Source organism: Tachysurus fulvidraco, chromosome 14 (assembly GCF_022655615.1).
Source record: "Tachysurus fulvidraco isolate hzauxx_2018 chromosome 14, HZAU_PFXX_2.0, whole genome shotgun sequence".
Classification (NCBI taxonomy): domain Eukaryota; kingdom Metazoa; phylum Chordata; class Actinopteri; order Siluriformes; family Bagridae; genus Tachysurus; species Tachysurus fulvidraco.
Window position 1 is genome coordinate 14,638,078 of NC_062531.1, and position 19,869 is coordinate 14,657,946.

At 36.4% G+C, this 19,869-nt stretch overlaps 1 protein-coding gene across 3 annotated transcripts; it reads left to right on the forward strand.

The window, feature by feature from the left end:
• Nucleotides 1–1,913: 1,913 nt before the first annotated feature.
• On the forward strand, nt 1,914–19,452 carry loxhd1b (lipoxygenase homology PLAT domains 1b). 3 transcript variants are annotated; one of them, XM_027167576.2, is made up of 42 exons: nt 1,914–2,824; nt 3,039–3,153; nt 3,387–3,398; nt 4,374–4,454; nt 4,552–4,736; nt 4,835–4,933; nt 5,058–5,206; nt 5,918–6,041; nt 6,376–6,626; nt 6,828–6,963; nt 7,174–7,334; nt 7,438–7,524; nt 7,617–7,764; nt 7,947–8,101; nt 8,211–8,371; nt 8,461–8,537; nt 8,812–9,008; nt 9,103–9,295; nt 9,426–9,586; nt 10,650–10,965; nt 11,179–11,330; nt 11,624–11,757; nt 11,916–12,061; nt 12,202–12,306; nt 12,421–12,549; nt 12,794–12,955; nt 13,235–13,416; nt 13,532–13,648; nt 13,728–13,890; nt 14,596–14,750; nt 14,942–15,151; nt 15,284–15,389; nt 15,554–15,762; nt 15,856–16,041; nt 16,437–16,564; nt 16,677–16,794; nt 17,012–17,189; nt 17,508–17,693; nt 17,803–17,973; nt 18,071–18,209; nt 18,440–18,592; nt 18,684–19,452. In XM_027167576.2, exons 1-42 carry the CDS (start codon nt 2,542–2,544, stop codon nt 19,162–19,164), a joined length of 6,801 nt encoding a protein of 2,266 aa, XP_027023377.1. In that variant the 5' UTR covers nt 1,914–2,541; the 3' UTR covers nt 19,165–19,452. The 3 variants fall into 3 exon arrangements, with proteins under 3 accessions (XP_027023377.1, XP_027023375.1, XP_027023376.1); XM_027167574.1 differs by lacking the exons at nt 1,914–2,824; nt 3,039–3,153; nt 3,387–3,398; ... (18 more) ...; nt 11,624–11,757; nt 11,916–12,061 and having other exon boundaries at nt 12,886–12,955; XM_027167575.2 differs by lacking the exons at nt 1,914–2,824; nt 3,039–3,153; nt 3,387–3,398; ... (25 more) ...; nt 13,728–13,890; nt 14,596–14,750 and having other exon boundaries at nt 15,009–15,151; nt 15,265–15,389.
• The last annotated feature ends 417 nt before the right edge of the window (nt 19,453–19,869 follow it).

Consider the following 19,869-nt stretch of genomic DNA (forward strand, 5'->3'; position numbering starts at 1 on the left):
TCACAGCCCATGCCTGGACAATTAAGTATTTTTAACCCAAATACGATTTTGCCCTAATTAATTTGTCTGTATTGTTAAATAAATAAATAAATAAATAAATAAATAAATAAAAGATATGGTTTAAAGAGTGTATATCCTACAGGGCTGTCAAGTGTCCCGCATTGAGAGTCACGCATTTGGGTCTTTTCTCACGTTCTCCCTTCACACATCGTATTTCTCACGCAGAAAAACTTTTTGACTATTTATCATATGTTTATGGAACCGGGCAGCAATCAAGCGCGTCTCCTTCTTAGTCGAGCCTTACACTTATCAGGCAATCAAAAAAAGAGGCTACACAATAGCCAATCAGAAAATAGCACTATCTGGGTAAAATATAACGCAACAACTATTGAAAAAATATATATATATTTGTTAGCGAAGGTATTTTCGATGGTCGGTTTGAACAAAACCGCCACACGAATCAGCTTGTCTCTGGACGGGACATTGTCCTCAATCATGACCCTAAAAATTGCTGGGCTTGAGCCGAACTGTGCAACATTACAAATGATAAAAAGGAGTCAAAAAAGGCTCTCTCTCTCTCACACACACACACACACACACACACACACACACACACACACACACACACACACACACACACACACACACACACACACACAAATTAATAACTGGAAATTAAACAAATACTTTTACTTGGTTAAATTTCGGTCAGTGATCCTTACCAAACACAACAACTCCCCCATTATTGTTTCCTTTATTTAATTTGTGTGTGTGTGTGTGTGTGGGGGGGGGGGGTTTAGGGGGTATGGAGGTGTCAAGCTTGCCTATCTTCAAAACCTGAGAGCCATGATCCTATGTGTTTGACAGTAATAGTGCAGCAGCTCAATGTACACATCAGCCAAAAACCTGTACAATTTGGGAAGGTAGACATTGTGTAATAACGGATTGTCTTCAGGGATCAAATCCAGACCAAAATGCTGGGATAACATATAAAGGGGTTTATTAAGAAAATAACAACACTACAAACACGTGGAAAACACTAGGCTAACGAGTCAATAAAATAGAAACCAGGGTCACAAGGACTCAAGAAAAACAGACGCAAGACCGGTATGAATAGCGAGGACAGTCATTGAAACACGTGGAAAGGTGTGCAGATGCAAAACAAAACAAAAGCCAGTAAGCACGTCCCCCTGGTGTTCAGACAGGGAAAGGTCCAAGCATAAACATGCTATTTAAATGAATGTATTATTCTCTAAGAACTGAGGTTATCATCTATAGCAGCTACCACTGTGTTATATACACGTGTTGTATAGTATATATATTTATATCCCTTAGATCTGACAATGGCAGGTAAAAGTTTCTTGTTCATATGAAAGATTCAAATTACAAGGTGCAAATGTATGAAATTTCTGTAAACAGTGTTTGACTATAGATACTGAACACAAGCAGCAGCAGTCCAGACAGTCCACACAATGAGAGAATAGTGAATTTCAGTGTTCATGTAAAGTTTATTGGTGTCATAGTGCAATGTGTATGTATGTGTATGATTTCTGATATTGACAGGCAGTTACAGTATGGGGATACTCAGTGGACTGATTTTGAGCAGTTTTTACTAGGGGAAGAAGCTGTTTGTCAGTCTGGAGGTGTTGGCATAGATGACATTTTATTGATGGAAGGAGGTTAAACAGATGAAGATATAAGTGAGTATAGTGTCTGCAGATACTTGGCAGGTTTCCTGAAGCAATGCGATAGATGTCTTTCAGGACTGTGATCTATATCCAATGATTTGCTGTGTTCTGATGCAGAGTGCTCCTCTCAAAGCCATTACATGAATTTAAACTTATCTTTCAATAATTTAAAGCTTTGTGACTATTTCAAGTAAAATGTGAAATGAAAATAATAATAATTATTATTAGTAGTACTACTAATGTAATGTTTTATAAATGTGCCGCTTAATTCTAAAACACAGGACTTTCCCTGCCAGACTGTTTGACAAGGAACATGCCCTTTAACAGTAGCCCTGTCTAGTGAGTGTCCACATGAGTAAGACATGGTAAATTTTAATGAGGCCAGTAACTGTTGTTGTTTGTGATGAGGAAGGCCCTGATGTTACAGCTTACCTGTACCCAAGAGCCCTTGCGCTGTCCCCATGACCCATCCTGTTGGCAGGTCTCCCTAGCATCACAGGTCAACTGGGGTGTCCTTTACGTGAACGCAAAGACGACAGTTAAAGTTACAATGCAGTAAATAAATTAAAGATGCCCTCGAAGGGGGGTGGAACTCAGCAGGAGGAAGAAACCAAAGACAAGAAGCAGCAGTCAAAGTCAAGAAGGAAATGAAAGAGCAGCGGTACAGATTCTGATAAATGTATTATAAAACAGGAGAACCGAAGATAGACTGAACGATGCCATTGACGTGAGGAAGAGCAAGAAAAAGGGTAAAATTGGCTAAAAAGCAAGAAGACAGATAAGGAAATCTAACTCAAAGATGAAGCAGAGGACAAGACGCTGAGGAACAGCAAAGCCAACATACGGAGTCATAATGGGGTCAAAAGATAAGAAGTCTAAAGAAGAAGGTAAAAAAAAGAAGAAAGCTGAGAAGGAAGAAGAAGAAGATGAAGAAGAAGAAGATGATGACTCTCAAAAGAAGAAAAAGAAAAAAAAGGCCAAGAAAGGTTCCACAGACAGTGATGAGGAAGGTAAAAAAGGCAAAGGCAAGAAAAAGAAAAAAAATGTTGACTATGTTGAGATCTATGAGAATGAGTTAAAGACCTACGAACCTGAAAAAGTGGAAAACTACGAAGATGAATACTATAAAAGAAGAGGTACGTATGCTGATGTTGTTTTAGTACATTTGTGCATTGATATTTAATATTCTTATTCCTTTTTAGTTGTAGTCTTTCTTTTTTTTATAGAATTTTCCATCAAAATGTATCTTTTGCTAAGGTTTGACAGAAAGATTCTTAGTCTATGCGTAAGTGCTCTTTGTAGATTGTCTATTTGAATCATCTGATTTCATGTCACTGCCTACACCTGCAGTTTATGAGGTGGTCACTATAACTGGGGAATCAGCTGGGGCAGGGACAGATGCCAATGTATTTGTTACTCTTTTCGGTGATTATGGCATAACTCCAAAGGTGCATCTGACCAGCAAGTGAGTATGTATGTATGTATGTATGTATGTATGTATGTATGTATGTATGTATGTATGTATGTATGTATGTATGTATGTATGTATGTATTATAGGTAATTTTGGAAAATCAAACTCAACTATGATTGTTCAGACTGAGAGTTTCCATATAATAATTGTAAATGGTTTGTAAAATCATTACATATCATTGTACTGATGATATTGACAGCAATTTGTGCTTTTCATTTTTCCACAGCACTGAAAAGAGGTATCAGACTGGCATTTTCTCAGTGATTAAAATGACAGAAAAGCCAGTTGAACGCTGCGTAAAATTGTGTTGGGGTGTTTTTACACGCATGATATTCTATAGCCTTTTTTTTATCAAGGAACAAAGGGCTATATACCTATAGCTCTTCTAATGCATACTCTTAGAAAAATGGTTCCTCAAGGGTTTTGTTGGATACTTGAGAGGTTCTACAGAAAACAAATTGTTGTGTTTCAGTGGTTACTCTAGAGATACGGTCCAAAAATCCCTTCAGGATTCTAGCCTTTTTTCTAAGAGTGTCAAGGTGTAATTAATAAATTTACATTTTTTATTTTTTTTACTTGAGAAGCAAATGGACTTGGTTCCCAAGATAAAGGATAGAATATTCATGTGCTGTAAATTAAGAAGTATCTGCTTGAATGTATGCTTTGTTACTCCTCTTTTCTTCAGTTTACTAGGAAATAAAAGTCTATATTCTTCCAGATGATTATTATTAAACTGTTGTTGTTGTTTTTTTAAAGTAAGGAGAGGATTAAGAATATTTGTGTTTAGCATGCATGATTTGACCATGAAGGAATATTATGGATCTGTTGGATTTTTTTAGCGAACATATTTTAAGAATTATGTAGCACAATGTGACAATCAAGTTTAAAGATACCACTTATTGTACATGTATTCTAAATTTGTGCAAAATATGCTTAATGAAATGTAATGAAGTGTTATACCTAAATTACATTTCTTTGCACATTGTGCTATAAAATTAGTAATAATTAACAAGGCCATGAAGGACTCGTTATTACTGACTATAATTGTATTTTTGTATAATATGCTTTATTGTAATAATTTAAAATTAGAGCAATCTTATATTTAGATTAGCTTAATTGTCTAAGAATTAATTTTAATCTTTACACCCACCATATCCCATTACTTGCTTAGAACTAAGCGTTGTATTATATTCAATTCTTCACTTCCTTACAGAAATCGGACTGCTTTTGAGAAAGGCAAAACAGATGTTTTCCGGATAAAAACTCACAACGTTGGTAATTTAAAAAAGATTAGGTATTCTGAAACAACAAACAGTTCATTCATAATCTCCATATGCATCATCAGTGGGAACATAATTATTCAACAGAAGTGTTTCTTTTGGGTTTTAAAGGATTGAGCATGATAATACAGGCCTAAGCGCTAGCTGGTTCTTGGACCGTGTTGTAGTGACTGACATGAACAGACCCCATCAACGATATTACTTTGCCTGCAACAACTGGCTCAGCAGGAAGGAGGGTGATGGACTCATTGCTCGAGATCTCCTGGGGACTATAGATCCCTCTGACATGCCAAAATGTGGGTCATTCATTCATACATCTGATATTTGATAATACAGTTGCATTTTTCTGTTTGACCATTTGTTAATTAGAATTCTCTTCACATTTGTTTTGTAGATAATAAGTATGTGGTGAGTGTCTTCACTGCAGATGTCAAAGGTAGCGGTACAGATGCAGATGTATTCCTTTATATTTTTGGGGAAAATGGAGATACAGGTAACCAGCATGTTCATAATAAGAATCATTATAGTATATCTATCATAAATTATTACAATATCAAGTTCTTTTATATTGTAAAACATCTAACTTAGAGTGTCCTATCCCGTTGTGTTTTGCCAAGGAGAAAGGAGGCTCGATAGTGATAAAAATAACTTTGAGAGAGGAGCAGAAGACAAGTTTACTATTGATGCACCAAATCTGGGCAAAATAAGAAAGATCACCATTGGCCACAACAACAAAGGGTCTTCTGCTGGATGGTTTGTGGACAAGGTGAAGTTTAAATAGCTTGTGTAATTACTATTTAAAATGTTTTTATTAATAAACAACTTAAAATTGTTATGATGAATGATGTTAGACTATTTTGAGTGTTTCAATGTCACATTGATTTCGCTTTTTCTTTTCCTTGTCTTTTCACCTGGTTTATATTCATGTTTGCTGAAGTGGATTATAAAGCACATTTTGCTGTATATTTCTAAAGTTATTTGTTTAATACCATTGCATCACTAGGTTGTGCATTGCTAGGACTTAATGGTTGCTTAATGGTTACTCATAATACATATGCAACGTGTGTGATTATGAACGAATGTTCAAAAAACTGCTGGTAAAAAAATTTAGCTATAGTTGGCTTTACCATGTTTTTTTCATGTTTTTAGTAATACACCTCAGACTTTGAAGCTGTACCTTCCTCTGCATCTGTGTCACTCACACACTTTGTGATGAGGTCATTCTCCTGGACTGTAGTCACCTTATCTGTGTTGAAAGGAAACACCACTCTACTTAAAGGATTGTTTTTCCAATTGAAGAGGCGCACCACTGAACACATAGATTTGCACATAGCCTATACACATTCAATCCATTCATTCCAAGCATGCATGATAAAAGATTACTCCAATTCTGATACATATTATGAATTTAAACTAAAAAAAAAGGAAATATATTTTTTACTTTACTAAAGATTGATTCGAATTTGCTTGTGTTTAGGTGGTAGTAGATGACCTGGGGAACAAGGCAGTGTATGAGTTCCCTCTTGGCCGTTGGTTGGCCATAGATGAGGACGATGGCAAAATTCAAAGGGATATTTTGGTTGGAGGATCTCAGCCCACAGGCAGGAAAATTATTTTACTTTATTTTGATTATCAGACAAAGAAAAGTAATTACTTAAAAGAAAATGCTCCAGAAGCAAGTATACTAAATACAACCTTTTTTGTAATCAGTAAATCTGCTTAAAGAAAAAACTTTAAGAAGAGTTCATTGACAACTTCACAATACTATTTGATGTTGCATATTATTTTAGAAATAAGGTCTGGATATTTGTGTCCAGTCTAATTTCCAGTCTCCAACTACCAGCCATTCATCCAATCATACTCTTTTGTTTCTTCTGGAGCGTAAGAGCAGCTTCAAGAGAATCTAACTCCATTGCATGTAATCCTATCTTGCAGGCATTGTTTACAATATACAGGTGGTTACAGGAAACATCAGGGGAGCAGGCACAAACTCCAAAATCCACATAGTCATGTATGGCTCCAAAGGCACAAAGAACAGTGGAAAGATCTTTCTGGAGGGTGGCAAATTTGAACGTGGACTCATTGACATCTTTAATGTAGAAATTGCAGCACTGCTAAGCCCTCTTGGTCGCATAGCTATTGGCCATGATAATGATGGTGTAAGTGCAGGCTGGTACTGTGATAAGGTGAGTTAAAGACGAATATCATGTGACAAAGAGTCAACAAAAAAAAGAGACTAGTGGTGGCTACTTTATGTTTTACATTTCAGATATAATATGATAGGGACCATTTATATTTTTCCTAGATTTTTTCACTGTCTTCCTCACACACTATGGTATTTTGATTTTATTTTGCTGCGTATTACTGATGATGCCTGTTTCTTTCAGGTAGTAATCTACTGCCCTTTCACTGGGCTTGAGCAGACATTTCCGTGTGCTAAGTGGCTGGATGAGGATGAGGGTGATGGCCTAATTGAGAGAGAGATTTATGAAATGGTCTCACTGCGAAAAAAAAGACAAAAGAGTGAGAAATCCTATATCTGATATAATATCTATTATCTTCGATCATATCTCTGAGTCCAGTTTTTAATTCCCTAAAAAGAGTCATGAAATTATCTAACTAAAAAGTGAGAGATCCTCTGATAGACTAAGTCATGTGTCACAGACTGTCCTTAACAAATTGTGGCTGAGATTACTGATGATGTCCTATTGTTTTCAATGGTCTCTTCATCAGAGTATCCATGGTCTCTGTGGATATGGACGTCTGATATTAATGGGGCTGGCACAGATGCTTCTATTATACTACAGATTTATGGGGAGCTGGGCAAGTCTGATGAGATGAAATTGGACAACAAGACAGACAATTTTGAGCAGGGTCAGCTTGATAAATTTATGGTAATTAGTTTTCTTAGATTCAAAATACTTTGTTTTGTTTCTTCCTAACTAATGGGAACTATGTTGTTAATTGATGGGTTGTATTTTTTATTAATACCTTTAGGTTGAGCTTCCTGATCTTGGAAGGCTGAAAAAATTGAGAATATTTCATGAAAAGAGAAATCCATTTGCAGGATGGCATTTAAACAAGGTAGAAAAATGCAAAGTTTTAGTGTATGACTTTAACTTTTCCAAGAATTAGTTTTCTGACCTGTGTGTAATCATTTATGTTTGACTCCAAAGGTGACACTTATGAAAACATTAACAAAAGAGAAATACTCATTTCCATGTAATCGCTGGCTGGATACAAGTGAAGATGACAATGAAGTGGTTAGGGAACTCCCTGCAACTGGAGATCTTATCCCAGAGTCACTGGCAGGCAAGAGGCCAAGTCATGTTGTGTTACGAGTGCCTTTATAGATCTTTAGTGTGAATGCTGTAATGGCAATGTAATTTTGATTTCAATGCATTTGTAATACCATTACATTGTCTTCAACATATTATTTGACATTATGACATTAATGTGGTCTCTGTATTACTACCCTACAAAAAAGCTCCTAATATAATTTGCAGTTATAAAATACAGAGTCACCGTGTACACTGGAACTGTCAGTGGAAGTGGTACAGATGCCACAGTCTTCCTATGCCTGATAGGAGATTTAGGAGATACAGGTGACCGCATCTTAGTAAACTGCAAGAATAATGTCAACAAGTTTGAGAAAGGCAATGTAAGTAGAACTGTCAATCCAGGCCTCTGGGGAATACAGACATAATATACCTATTGGCTTGGTTTGTGCCCTTTATGCCCTTGCACTTTGCATTCGTGTTTATTCACAGGGTGATGAGTTCATAGTTGAGGCTGTGTCCATAGGGCAGGTACGCAGGGTACGCATTGGCCATGATGGTCGAGGTGGAGGGTGTGGCTGGTTCCTAGGCAAAGTGGTGGTCAGAGAAGAAGGACAGGCTGAGTCTGAGGCTGTTGAGTTTCCCTGCAATAGGTTAATGATTTTTTGATTACTTTTTATTAATGTTACTCAAATTGATAATGGCTCAGATGCTCATAAATCAGTATCTGTTTACCTTTCAGATGGCTTGACCGTAATGAAGATGATGGCCAGATTGTTCGGGAGTTACTTCCATTTGCTGATGGACAAAAGCTCTTTAGTAAGCAACCTTTTCTCATAGCATAGCTATAATAATAGAATTCAGATTTAACTACCACAGATGTCCTCAATTATACAACTGAGAGCCATTTGAGATTTGATAACTTTACAATAGAATATTACTTCACAGTTTTACAAATGTGAGGGTTATTGAACATCATGGTTCAATATCTTAGTATAACTGAAATATTGAGCAGAACTTTATTCAGACATTTGATTTTGTCTGTTCATTGAAAGTAATTTGCTTATCAAATTCGAAAAACTTTGATTTTTAGACACCAGCTTTCATATTGAAGTAAAGACAGGTGACATCAGTGGTGCCAGCTCGGACTCCAAGGTCTTTGTAAAACTTTATGGTGAGAAAGGTGATACTAGTAAAATGATGCTGGTTGTTTCGACTAACGACCTGCGGAACTACTTTGAAACCGGCCGGGTCGATATCTTCACCATTGAGACGTTTGACATTGGACAAGTACGTATGCTGTAATTGTAACTGTAGTCTCTGATGACTTATATGAGAAATGTCCATTTTAAACTGTACACTGATGTTGCTGAACTGAATCTAGATCAACCGTCTGCTGATTGGCCACACTAATGAAGGAATGAGGGCAGGCTGGTTTCTGGACAGTGTACAGATCAAGGTGCCCAATCAGGGTAAACACTACATGTTCCCCAGCCATCGTTGGCTCTCTGAAGATGAGTCTGATGGCAAAACTGAAGTGAAGCTCTACCCAAGTGAAATACTTGATATTGAAAAATGTAATAATTTCACACTGTATAATATGTGAAGACAATAATATGTATATTTTTTATACAGTTGTTTGTTATTAATTAGAATTCTATAAAATTCTTAATAAGAATTTCAGCTCATCTCTCTTTTTCCACACAGTAATAAACTATGAGGTTACTGTGGTAACAGGTGATGTTTGGGCTGGAGGAACCAATGCCAATGTTTTCATCCAAATATATGGAGAGGAAGGAAAAACAGAACTTATCACCTTGAAAAGCAGGTCAAACAACTTTGAAAGAGGAACCACTGATATATTCAAGGTCATGGCAAACATTTATGCGATTTTAAATATTTTAGTCATACCTTACTTTTACCTTTTGTCAAATTTGACAAGTCAAGTAAAGTCAGGTCAAGTCAAGAAGTCAAGTCAAGTCAAGAAGTCAAGTCAAGTCAAGAAACTTTTATTGTCATTTCAACCACATAAAGCTGATGCAGTACATAGTGAAATGAGACAATGTTTCTCCAGGACCATGGTGATACATACAACAAAAGCAGAGTTACATCGAACTACATAAATCTAAGGACTTAAAGTAACTTGCCACATAAAGTACATCTGTGCAACCTGGTGCAAACCGTGCAAGACAAAAGACAGTGCAAACAAACAATACAAAACACTATAAGACAAAACACAAAAGCAGCGCTGACCAGTGTACATATCATATCGTATATTCTATAGTACATGTGCAAAAATACAGGAATGAACACGTAATATAATAGGAAGCTAGTGCCTTATCCATTAGGCAACAGTGAATATATAGTAAAATATTTCATATAATGTCTGTTTGACAGCTGCTGTTTTCCTAAAAAAAAAAAGGATGAATAACTTGCAAATTAGTAAAGAGCCTATAGTATACGTGGCATCCAGTTAAACCTACCATTTTTTTCAAGGAGCAGCAAATAAAAGTATTTTTGTGGGAATCCTGCAGATTGGCATTAACGTAATATTGAATTTAGTGGCAATTGGTGTTATATCTTATTTGACGTCTTCCCAGATTATCCTTAGTAGTTTATTAGGGTTTTATAAAATGATCAAATGTATACAATCAAGGATAGAAACATCCTTTTTTAGTTTGATAAAGTTATAGAATCAAGTTTACAGAATCTCCAATATTATAGTTTTGCTTTTAGTATGTGTAAGTGGTAATAACATTGTGATAAATGTTTGATCAAGTGCAAGTAGCTGTTTGTCTTACTAGAGAGTCTTGTCATACTAAATAGTATCTTACATCTGTACTTCTATACATCTAATAGCAGTTTCAATTCATGTGCACGTTCTGAATAGAATATCAATGCTGAGACACTTGCGGTTCTTGTTTGGAACAGATTGAAGCTAAAGACGTGGGAAATATCTTCAAAATCCGCATTGGCCATGATGGATCAGGAACTGGCTCTGGATGGTACTTAGAAAAGGTGGACTTAAAGTACCTGGTCATGGCCATGGTGAAGAAAGAGAAGAAAGAAGACAAAAAAAAAAACAAAAAAAAGAAAAAGAAGGAAGAAGAAGAGGATGAGGAGGATGAAGTGATGCAGGAAGTAGTAAAAACATTAACCTTTCCCTGTGATCGGTGGCTAGCTGAGGATGAGGAGGATGGGGAATTGATAGTGGAACTTATACCTGAGGACAGTGAGGAGCTTGAGGGTAAAGAACAGTTCACCATCTATTGCAATATCTCTTTATTTGTTCACCCTTCTATACACACTGGCTGTTTATTGTTCCATCATGTAAATCAGATTTATGGTGATTTGGACTATCAATTACCATTGATCAATAACCATTGATAGTCCACCAATACCCAACAATATTAACAATGTTCATAAAACAAAATAACCATTTGACCATATCCACTCATAGAAAATACATATGAAGTCAGTGTCTTTACTGGGAACATGTGGGGTGCGGGAACCGATGCCAACATTTACATCAATATCTATGGTGAGAATGGTGACACTGGGGAGCGTCCTCTGAAGAAATCTAACCACCTTAACAAATTTGAACGTGGTCAGGTATGTAAAAGCTGTATTTTCTCTTTGATACTGTCCTCTAACTCTAGGAAACTGGTTATATTATTCAGAATAGGTGGACGTGCTGGTACTGTATAGTGTAATGCTCAGTGGTAACTGATCATATATTATTTAGCCATTATTATTATTATGTCCAATGTAACACACCAGACCATGTTCTTATAACTTTTGTTAAGTGTCTAGTGTCAAAGGCAATGTAAGATATTTTAATGTAATGGCAATGAAGATGATACTGATGGCCATTTGCAAGTCAGCTGCTTCTGTATGTGTTGCAGACAGATGTGTTCATAACAAAAGCAGTTGAACTGGGGCCTTTGAAGAAGCTAAGGATCCATCATGACAACAGCCATGCCAACTCAGCTTGGTACCTGGACCGAGTTGAGATTGTAGATACGAAAGATGACACCACGTGAGTGTCACTTAGAACAAATTATAAACTATTTTGCTATTTTAAGAGAAATATATATATATATTTAAATGCTAAATTTGAGCTATTAACCCTCATGAAAATCATATACCAAAACTGTCAAATTTCAATAAAGTTGTTCAATCTGGATGCTTATTCAGGTACTATTTCCCTTGTAATCGCTGGTTGGCAGTTGATGAGGATGATGGACAAATTGTCAGAGAGTTGGTGCCTGTGGATGAAGCTTTCATGAAAAAGAATGAAGATGAAGAAGAGCTAGGAGCCACCTTAGGGCTGGAGCAGAAATGTAAAGAAAGAGTTGATGAGAATTTGCATGATCATCAGTGGCTATTTTAATAAATATTTGCTTTCTTTCCTATGAAAAATGTGCTCAAACTGTGCACAAATGATGCGATTTGCGAAATGAGGCTAGTTTTTTCCCCACAGCCATGTCAACAACATACACACTGAGGATTAAGACAGGGGAGAAGAAATATGCAGGAACAGATGCCAATGTGTTTGGAGTTCTTTACGGAGAATATGATGACACAGGTTAAAAAATACTAACCATATTTTCCATATGATGATGACCATCATGAGGCTTTTGTGTTATCATATGTCAAAGGATCTGACTATTCGTTCTTTGATTCTTCATTAATTCTACAGGAATTATCAACCTGAAGGCCAGCAAAACTCACAAAAATAAGTTTGAGCAAGGATCCATTGATGAGTTTACTATAGAAGCTGTTAATCTTGGAGAGCTTAAAAGGATCAGAATTGGGCATGACAACGCTGGTAAAATTTTGGAGTGTTTTACTATATTAAATGCTTAGTGAACTAATCTAGTTAATTTAAACCGAATTTTGTTGATTGTAACTATCAATGAATGCTAAACTAAGTTACAGTTGCACATGGCTGAATCTTTGTGATTGTTCTGTGAAATCAACTGTTAACTGTTAGCTGTCTGGATCCAACCATTCCTGATTGAATAGTAAAAAAAAAAGTAAAAAGTTAACACATTCCATTGCTTCTCATTTAGGGGGTTCAGGTTGGTTTTTGGATTGGGTGGAGATTAATGCACCTTCTCAGGGTCTGAAACTCTGTTTCCCATGTGGCCGCTGGCTGGATAAGGGAGAAGATGATGGGGCATTAGCAAGAGATTTGTACCCAGCTGAACTGCAGACCGAGGTGTACACTCCATGTAAGGGACAAGCAGTTTTGATCATACTGTATATTCAACTTCCTCAAGTATTTATATCATATATTTTTCTGGATATTTACTCTACTGCAAGGCTCAATTTAATCCCAAATCACAGTTAATTAATAAGATACTTCAACTTTCTAGTAATGAATGTCAGCAGGGTCTGACTATAAGTTTTAAAAAAGTGTATAATGATTTATTGATTTATAAATATTTTTTTATTTAAAATATCAGTTGTTCTACAATGATAATTATTTATGTCATATGTTCTTTCTACAGTTGTGCCCTATGAGATTAAAACCTTTACTAGTGATATATTTGGAGCAGGAACAGATGCAGATGTCTTCATTGTTCTTTATGGTGAAAATGGTGTCTGCACTCACCAAAAGTATCTTTGTGTGAATAAGAGAGAAAGACGCATGTACTTTGAGAGGGGAGCAGAGGACATGTTCATTGTGGAAGTGAGCATAGTACATTTAATACTATTGCAAATTATATTATTTATTTAAAAAAAATCTTTATTTACCTTTCTTCAATTTGATGTGCATGATAAATTTATATATTGTTAATTTGTAGCTGGAAGATGTAGGTGACATCATTGAGAAGATTCGCATCGGACATGACAACAGAGGCATAAACCCTGGGTGGCATCTTGATCGAGTAGAAATTAGAAGGCTTTTAAGAAAAGGAAAGGTAGTAGATTTGCATACTCCTTTCTTTCTGGACAGTAATTTCCAGAAATAGATGCAAATAAGATTGTATCCCTCTTAAGGGTTCTGAGACTACCATCTTCCCATGTGAGAGATGGCTGGCAAAATCTGAAGATGATGGAGAAACAGTGAGAGAGCTGGTACCCTCAGACATCATAATAGAGAGGCTTCTGAGAGACGGCACATTAAAATGCACTGAGACTGAAGTAGAAGATGCGTTGGAAAGTATGTTCCACATTGAGCACTAATTTCTGTCTAACTAAATGTTACATGTTATGTAGTATATTATGTGGCCAAAGATATGTGGACACCTGAACATCACACCCATATGTGGGCCTTCTGTAAACTGTTGCTACAAAGTTTAAAGCACTTAATTGTCTAGAATATTTTTGTTGTGTATATTGTGTATTATTTTAGAACATATTTTGTCCTGGGTGTATGGGGGAAGTACTGTATGCGTGTGGCCTGCACAAAGCCCTGACCTTACCCTTCTGAATACTTCTGGGATGAAAGGGAATGCTGAATGCACCAGGCCTGCTCGTCTGACATCAGTACCTGACCTGACTAATGTTCTTATGGTTAAATGGGCACAAATCCCAACAGCCACCCTCTAAATTATTCATCCAAATAAATTAGGAAAGCCTTCCCAGATGAGTGGAGGTTGTTATAACAGCAAGGCAAACTTGTGGGATGTTCCACAAGCACATATGGGTGTGATTGATCAGACTGGTCACTGGCATTATATCTGTTAAGCGATAGACACCGTTATACGGTGACAAAAGCTATTCATACTTAGGTGCTGAATGGAGAACATGGAGATTTTGGAAAACCTGAGTGTTGAATTAGCTTTTAATAAAATGACTATACCTATTATAAATAAGAAATCAGTTCCATCTCATATTCTCATATTGTTTTTCTTTTGTGCTTCAGCTCACACCTATGAAGTGTCGGTCAGAACAGGTGATATGTATGGATCAAGTACTGATGCCAATGTGTTCCTGACTATCTACGGAGAACTTGGAGACACAGGAGAACGCAAACTCAGCAAATCAGAGACCAACAAAAATAAGTTTCAAAGAGGAGCAGTATGTCTTTTCTTGAACAATATTTCAAATGCAGTATTTCTTAAGCTGGGTTTCTAAGAATCTGTTTTATGCTTAACCATATCTTATACAAAAGAAAATAAGAATGCACATAGCATGTTTTGAGTGTTTTGGGTAATTATGGCCCTATATATGCTTTTACACATCAGTTGTTTACTGATTATTCTTTTTAGGTTGATAAATTCAGCATTGAGGCTGTGGACCTTGGGCAAGTTTTTAAGATCAAAATACGGCATGACAATTCTATGATAGGAGCAGACTGGTTCCTAGAGCAGGTGGAAATTGTGGATACAGACACAGAGGAAATCTCCATGTTTTTATGTGAAAGGTGGCTCTCGAAAAAGAAAGAAGATAAAAGAATTGAGAGAACATTTTATGTCAAGGTGAGAAAGTTTAAATTACTTCATCTGTGTAGGTTTTGTATGCAGTTTTATGATTTCTAAGATTAATGAACAAAAGTAATTATTGTTTTTCAATACTGACTTATCTACCTGAGGTACTTGCCATTCTACCAGGGATATGAAGGTGAAAGGAATCCCCAGAATTCTAAGCCGAGCCTAGACAGCAACATGAACAAGAAGAAAAAGAAGAAAAAAGCAGCAGCTGTAGAGGAGGGTGTTGGTAAATATATATATATATATACACACACACATATTTTTAGTAATTGTGTATTAAATCTTAAAATTGTTGTTGACTCAAAAACACTTGCATTATGATCATATTATATTATCCAAGAGACTTTTCACTGTCATCTACATAATTATATGTTATTTTCCAATCCACAGTTATCCCATATCACTTTACGGTATCAACAGGATCAGACCGTGATGCTAGTACCACCAGTCGGGTCTTTGTGATCATCTATGGTGTAAATGATCTTGAAACAGATAGACTCTGGCTTGACCTTACTGAAGGGAGGAAATGCTTTGCTGCTAAAACTATGGAACACTTTGAATGTTATGGTTTGGATGTAGAGGAAATCAAAAGAGTCGAGGCAAGACAAAAGCACCATTGATGCCGGTTGTTCTTTGTAATCATTCTTTAAAATCATATAAAATCTACCTGATGTTCTATTTATTTTCTACAGTTAGGGCATAATGGTGCTACTCCAGAAAGCTGCTGGTTGGTTGAGGAACTGGCTGTGGCAGTGCCTACCAAAGGCATTAAATATACAATCCCTTGTAACTGCTGGCTTGCCAAGGATAGAGGTGATGGTCTCACATCAAGAGTGTTCAACATACTTGATGCCATCAGTATCAACATAATTCAAAAGGTTATTCATACTTATTCTTAATCTTCTACTTGTTAGTATTATAAATACAGTACATTATTGTGTTACTGTGCTTTAATATAGTCTATTCTGATTGTAGTAATCAGATAGTAATCAGTAATCAAAGACACATTTTTTTTCTTTTGGTTTAGTGTTGAGTGAACACAGCATGATAGTGTCTGATATAAATATAGATCAATTATTTATATGAACTTCATCTTCAGTAAGAACTTAATACTGGTCAGGGTGGTGGTAAATCCAGAGTCTTTCAATGCGAGCCAGGCAGGAATACACCCTGAATGAGTCTATTTGAAAATGAATATTATAAATTTGTTTGATTTTGATTTTACTTAAGCACTGATATCTAGGCACTCAAATCCTTAAACTTATTTCTTTAGGTTGTGTATGAGATTACAGTTGTTACAGGAGACACCCAGTATGCAGGGACAGACACCAACATATTTATAACTGTATTTGGGGCCAATGGGAGCACAGAGGAGATCTTGTTACAAAAGAATGAGAACAGGTGACAGATATTTATTATTTGAGCCCTCATTCCCTCAAATAGCCTCAGATGAGCTAATCATAATATGATAAAACTTTTAAGATGGCAATCTACTGCTATTCACTTATCCTAGGTTTGAGAGAGATCAGGCGGACACTTTTAATTTGGAGATAGATGACATTGCTCCGCTTAAAATGTTAAGAGTTCGCATCGATGGGACAGGATGCCGGCCTGATTGGTTCCTTGACAAGGTTAGTTTAAACATCAGGCTGTCATTAATGAGTTGAGTGAGTCTTCAATGTATTACTGGTTACAATTACACAGAAGCCAATTGTGTTTTATTGTTTGACAGTACAATGAGTCACCTGCCGGATACGGTAATCTGGTTGAAGATAGCTGATGATAAACAGTGTTCGGGGTTTATGTTGCATTGTTGTCATTGTCTTCTTGTCATGTTACATGACCTAGATTATCATGAGAAACCCAATCACTGAGGAAGTGTCGCTTTTCACGTATGAGGACTGGCTATCCAAAACAAAAGGGCCAAAGAGGACGAAGGTCTGTGAGCTCCCTGCAGTGGTGGATGATGAGGAGATGGTAGAGAAAACCAGTTATATCATTCAGGTTAAAACCAGTGATATTTTTGGTAGGTCACACATGAATGTTTTTTTGTACATAATTTGCATGATTGCATAAATGTAACAAATATTTTGATATACTGATATACTCCCACTTAAATGTTATGTGACATATGTGACCACACTCCCCTCTTCAGGTTATCAAATGAAGTACCCGTGTTTCAGTAGACATGCATGCTGTCACCTTTTTCTAATGGCTACATCATTTTCTAAGGCCTTTTTAGATAATAAAATACATTTAAAGTGTGCAAAAAGAAGAAGATACACATCAATTTAAAAGAAGAATACACAAATGAATAAAGAATAACAAACACATTGTTTTCTAGGTGCAGGCACAGATGCTAACGTGTTCATGATTGTGTTTGGGGAGAATGGGGACACGGGCACTCTAGCACTGAAAGACAGCAGCAACAGGAACAAATTTGAGCGGAATCAGGTGGATGTGTTCCACTTTTCAGACATCCTTAGCCTGGGAGAGCTTTGCAAGGTCAGAGTGTGGCATGACAATAAGGGTAAGAACAACTAGAATTTTCACTCAGGCTATGTAGCCATACTTCAGTACAGTTGATCTTGGCCTAATGTTGCCGATATTCTGGTCCATTTTTTTCTTCTTGAATTAAGGTCCTGCACCTGGTTGGCACTTAGAAAACATTGATGTAAAAGATGAGTTCATGAGCCAAACTTTTCGATTTCCATGTGACCGCTGGCTGGCCAAAAGTGAGGATGATGGCCAGATTATTCGGGAACTGGCCTGTGCCAACAATGCTATCCTGGACCTCAGTGACAAGACCAGTATGTTTAAAGTGTAATATGTTTAGTGTAATATTGTGTATATTTCATGTGTTTTATGGAAAACCCACACTAAAAATCCATTTTATGTTCATTGTAGAATATGATATTGACATTACTACAGCCAATTATGAAGGTGCAGGAACAAAGGAGAATGTGTGTTTAGTGCTTGAAGGGAAAAGAGCACGTTCAAAGGAGTTTATGATGGAAAATTCTTCAAAGAAAAAGAGATTTGCGAGGTATGAATTTCCACAGTTTGCATCACCTAAAGCAGTGGTTCTCAAAGAGGGAACCTGGGATCTGGCTTCTCTGACCAGTGGGTCATTTATATTGAATGGGTTTAACCCAAAGTTTAACTTATCTTATAAATCATATCACTTTAGTTGTTTTCCATTCCATCTTCACTTGTCATCTTCATGCTTTCATGTGCTGTATAGTTTTTAAAATGATACTTTTCTCGATAATTTAGGGGTGCAACCGACTCATTTGAGTTTTCCTCCAAAGTTCTGGGAGATATTGTTAGCATCTCTTTGATCCATATAACAAAAGATAAAAAGGTGAAGAATGAGGCTTACTGGCATGTTGAGAAGGTGGTGGTGACAGAAGAGGAGCTGGGAAACATGTGAGCTCCCTTTTGTACAAGTGCAATATATAGAATTTCTTAATTTACTTGTATATTAATAGCATTTTTATTTCCGTTGTGTCCATCCCAGGTATTTTTTTCATTGTGATGCTCAGATCCCTCTTACTACGAAGAAAGGCGAGTTTGTGACGTTTGAGTGCGTTAAGTGCGTTGAGAGTTTTGCCAGCAAAGTGCGCAATTTGGTTCCCATCAAATATGAGATTATCATCATCACAGGTGATGTGAAGGGTGCTGGGACTGATGCCAATGTCTTCATTACTATCTATGGTGTGAACGGAGACTCAGGGAAGCGTCCGCTGAAGCAGAAGTTTAGGAACTTGTTTGAGAGGGGCCGTACTGACCGATTCCTGTTGGAGATGTTGGACATGGGTGAGCTCCTGAGAGTAAAAGTGGAGCATGACAACACTGGCCGAGCACCAGGCTGGTACCTGGAGTGTGTAGAGATTACAAACACTGCCAACTGGGTGACTACAATCTTTGTTTGTGGAAAGTGGTTGGACAAGACTAAAGCAGATGGGAAAATCGAAAGAATTTTGTACCCCAGATACTGACACTCATACTTTTTTATGACTTGGATTTCCATTTTAAATTTACATTTTTCATTTTATTTGTATTTAGTATTTTTTAATAGACATCAGAACCAATAATTTATCTAAATGAAATAATGGATTTGAAATAAAAGAGGCCTTTTAAAGCATTTTTTAATTTTATTTGAAAAACACATACAAAAAGGTCATATACAAGACAAGAAATTAAAAAAGAAAGAACAGTTTGGGTTAAGCTATGCAACTTTTTGCATCATTAGTAATAAATACAGTACAAAATCCACCAAAAGTGAATCTAAGTTGTTGTTTTTTTTACGCAATATACACTTAATCTAGTTATCGTACATGATGATCATCAAGCTATTGCTTAAATATTGTCAATACATATTTTTTTTCTACTCGACTATAAAATATTAATGTCAGAAAACATTGCGCAGTAACAGCAACAGCAGTGTCTTATACAAAGATAGCCACTTCCCTTTCACTGGCAGGTTATTCAATATTTTTTAACATCAGCAGCAGAAAAAACATCAGAAAGATTTATGGTAAAATATTTTAACATATCTATCCATTCTCATACGTATATTAAAACCTGAGAAAGACATGCATTATAGAGCTTGTGCTTTAGGATCTACTGTTCATTCTGTTTGCAAAACATAATACTATTGCTGTATGTCCAAAATCTTCTAGTGTGGTGGAGCAAGGAAAAAA